We start from the raw sequence: 1793 nt of genomic DNA on the forward strand, positions 1-1793 counted from the left end.
GTTAATAATCATCATCTTTTGTAGGCATGATGATTATCATAGTCATCATTTTTTGTAGGCATTATGACTCAGTTGGCTTGGATATTGTAAATATTTGAAACATGTCTTGTTTATCAATAAAACTGACTGTTTACCCTCTGACAGAACTATGTACATTCATTACAAGATATGTTCATATTTTATATTTTTAGAGTGACGTCTTCACAAAATAGTACTCAAGCCAGAATCGGACAAGACATCCCCCCTCAAGATGACTACAACTCGGCAACTGGTGGAAATTCCAGAAACGCTCAACACGAGCCCCCCCAAGAACAAAACATACAAAATATGTTTGAAATAATGCATCAATTTGTGCAGTTTTGTCAACAAAATCAACAACGACCTCATGATCAAGCTCAAGAACATCATCTTGAGGCGAATGATAGAGCTCTTGAGAGATTTTTGAGATTCAAACCGCCAAAGTTTGAAGGAAAACCAGATTCTTGTCAAGCAGAATCTTGGCTAAGCAAAATCAACAAAATATTCTCTATTCTCAAATATCCTAAAGAACAAAAGGTGAATTTTTCCACTTACTTATTTGAAGAAGCAGCTCATAACTGGTGGCGTACAGTGGAACATAGGTGGACAAAGAATCACACCCCAAAGACGTGGGAAAATTTTCTGCAAGAGTTCAAAGGTAAATATATAACTCAAGTTATATTAAATACCCGAGAACGTGAATTTATGGATTTAGTCCAAGGTGACATGACTGTAGCTCAATATGAGGCGGAATTCCACCGTCTTATACATTATACACCACACTACATGGAAGATAAGGTAAGAAAAATGAAAAAAATTGTTCAAGGGTTAAAGCTCGATATTCGTTGGGCAACACTGTCCACAGAAGTTACCAGTTATGTTTCTGCTGTTAATCAAGCCCTACGAGTGGAAGAAGACATCAAGACACTTCTTAAAAAAGAGGAAGAAGAAAAGAAAATCGGGAAGCCCAACCTTTTTGAGGATAACCGGAAAAGAAAATTGGAAAAGAGAACACAATCAGTCAGGCAAGGAGAAGCTGTCAAAAGAAAAGTTCCAAGAAACAACAATAAAAAATGTGGATATTGTGGATTACCAAATCATGAAGAAGAAAAATGCTGGAGAAAAGGTGGGAAATGTCTTATTTGTGGAAGTGAGCAACACCGTATTCAAGATTGTCCAAAAAGAACGCAAAAGACTCAACCCACAACAAAGCCAAAGATACCTGCTCGAGCCTATGCCCTCCTAGGAAACCAAGAGGAGGAAGTTGACCCAACTGCAGTCGTAGAAGGTACTGTTACCATATTATCCAGTTCTGCAAAAACTTTATTTGATCCAGGAGCTACTCATTCTTTTATCTCAAAAGTTTTTGTGCATAAATTACCACTGTTACCAGAGCAGCTACCATATAGCTTCGAAATTAACTCACCTTTAGGGACAACAATGATTACTGACATCATTTACAAAAACTGTCCCTTAAACTTCCAAGAAAAAAGAATATCTAGCAGATTTGATTGAATTACCAATCAAGAACTATGATATTATTCTTGGAATGGACTGGTTATTTAGACACCAAGCCCAGCTCAATTGCTACACAAAAGAAGTTTATCTTCAAACTTCTCATCCAATCATTTCGAAACCTAACCATACCATGGGAATAGTATCAACAGCAGAAGCTAGGGCTATACTAAAAGACAATGGACAAGGATTTCTAGCTTATTTGATAAATAAGCCAAAAGATCAACTCAAGATCTCAGAAATCTCAGTTGTACAAGAAT

At 36.7% G+C, this 1793-nt stretch overlaps 1 protein-coding gene across 1 annotated transcript; it reads left to right on the forward strand.

Annotated features, from left to right (window-relative positions):
- Positions 1 to 339: 339 nt before the first annotated feature.
- LOC140805425 (uncharacterized) lies at positions 340 to 1533 on the forward strand. Its single transcript, XM_073161696.1, has one exon. It carries the CDS (start codon positions 340 to 342, stop codon positions 1531 to 1533), a length of 1194 nt encoding a protein of 397 aa, XP_073017797.1.
- Positions 1534 to 1793: the final 260 nt, after the last annotated feature.

The sequence above is a fragment of the Primulina eburnea genome, chromosome 11, assembly GCF_022965805.1.
Source record: "Primulina eburnea isolate SZY01 chromosome 11, ASM2296580v1, whole genome shotgun sequence".
NCBI lineage: Eukaryota > Viridiplantae > Streptophyta > Magnoliopsida > Lamiales > Gesneriaceae > Primulina > Primulina eburnea.

Excerpts from the sequence above, each read along its gene's own strand:
- LOC140805425 (XM_073161696.1), top strand. The coding sequence starts at position 340 with ATGCATCAATTTGTGCAGTTTTGTCAACAAAATCAACAACGACCTCAT.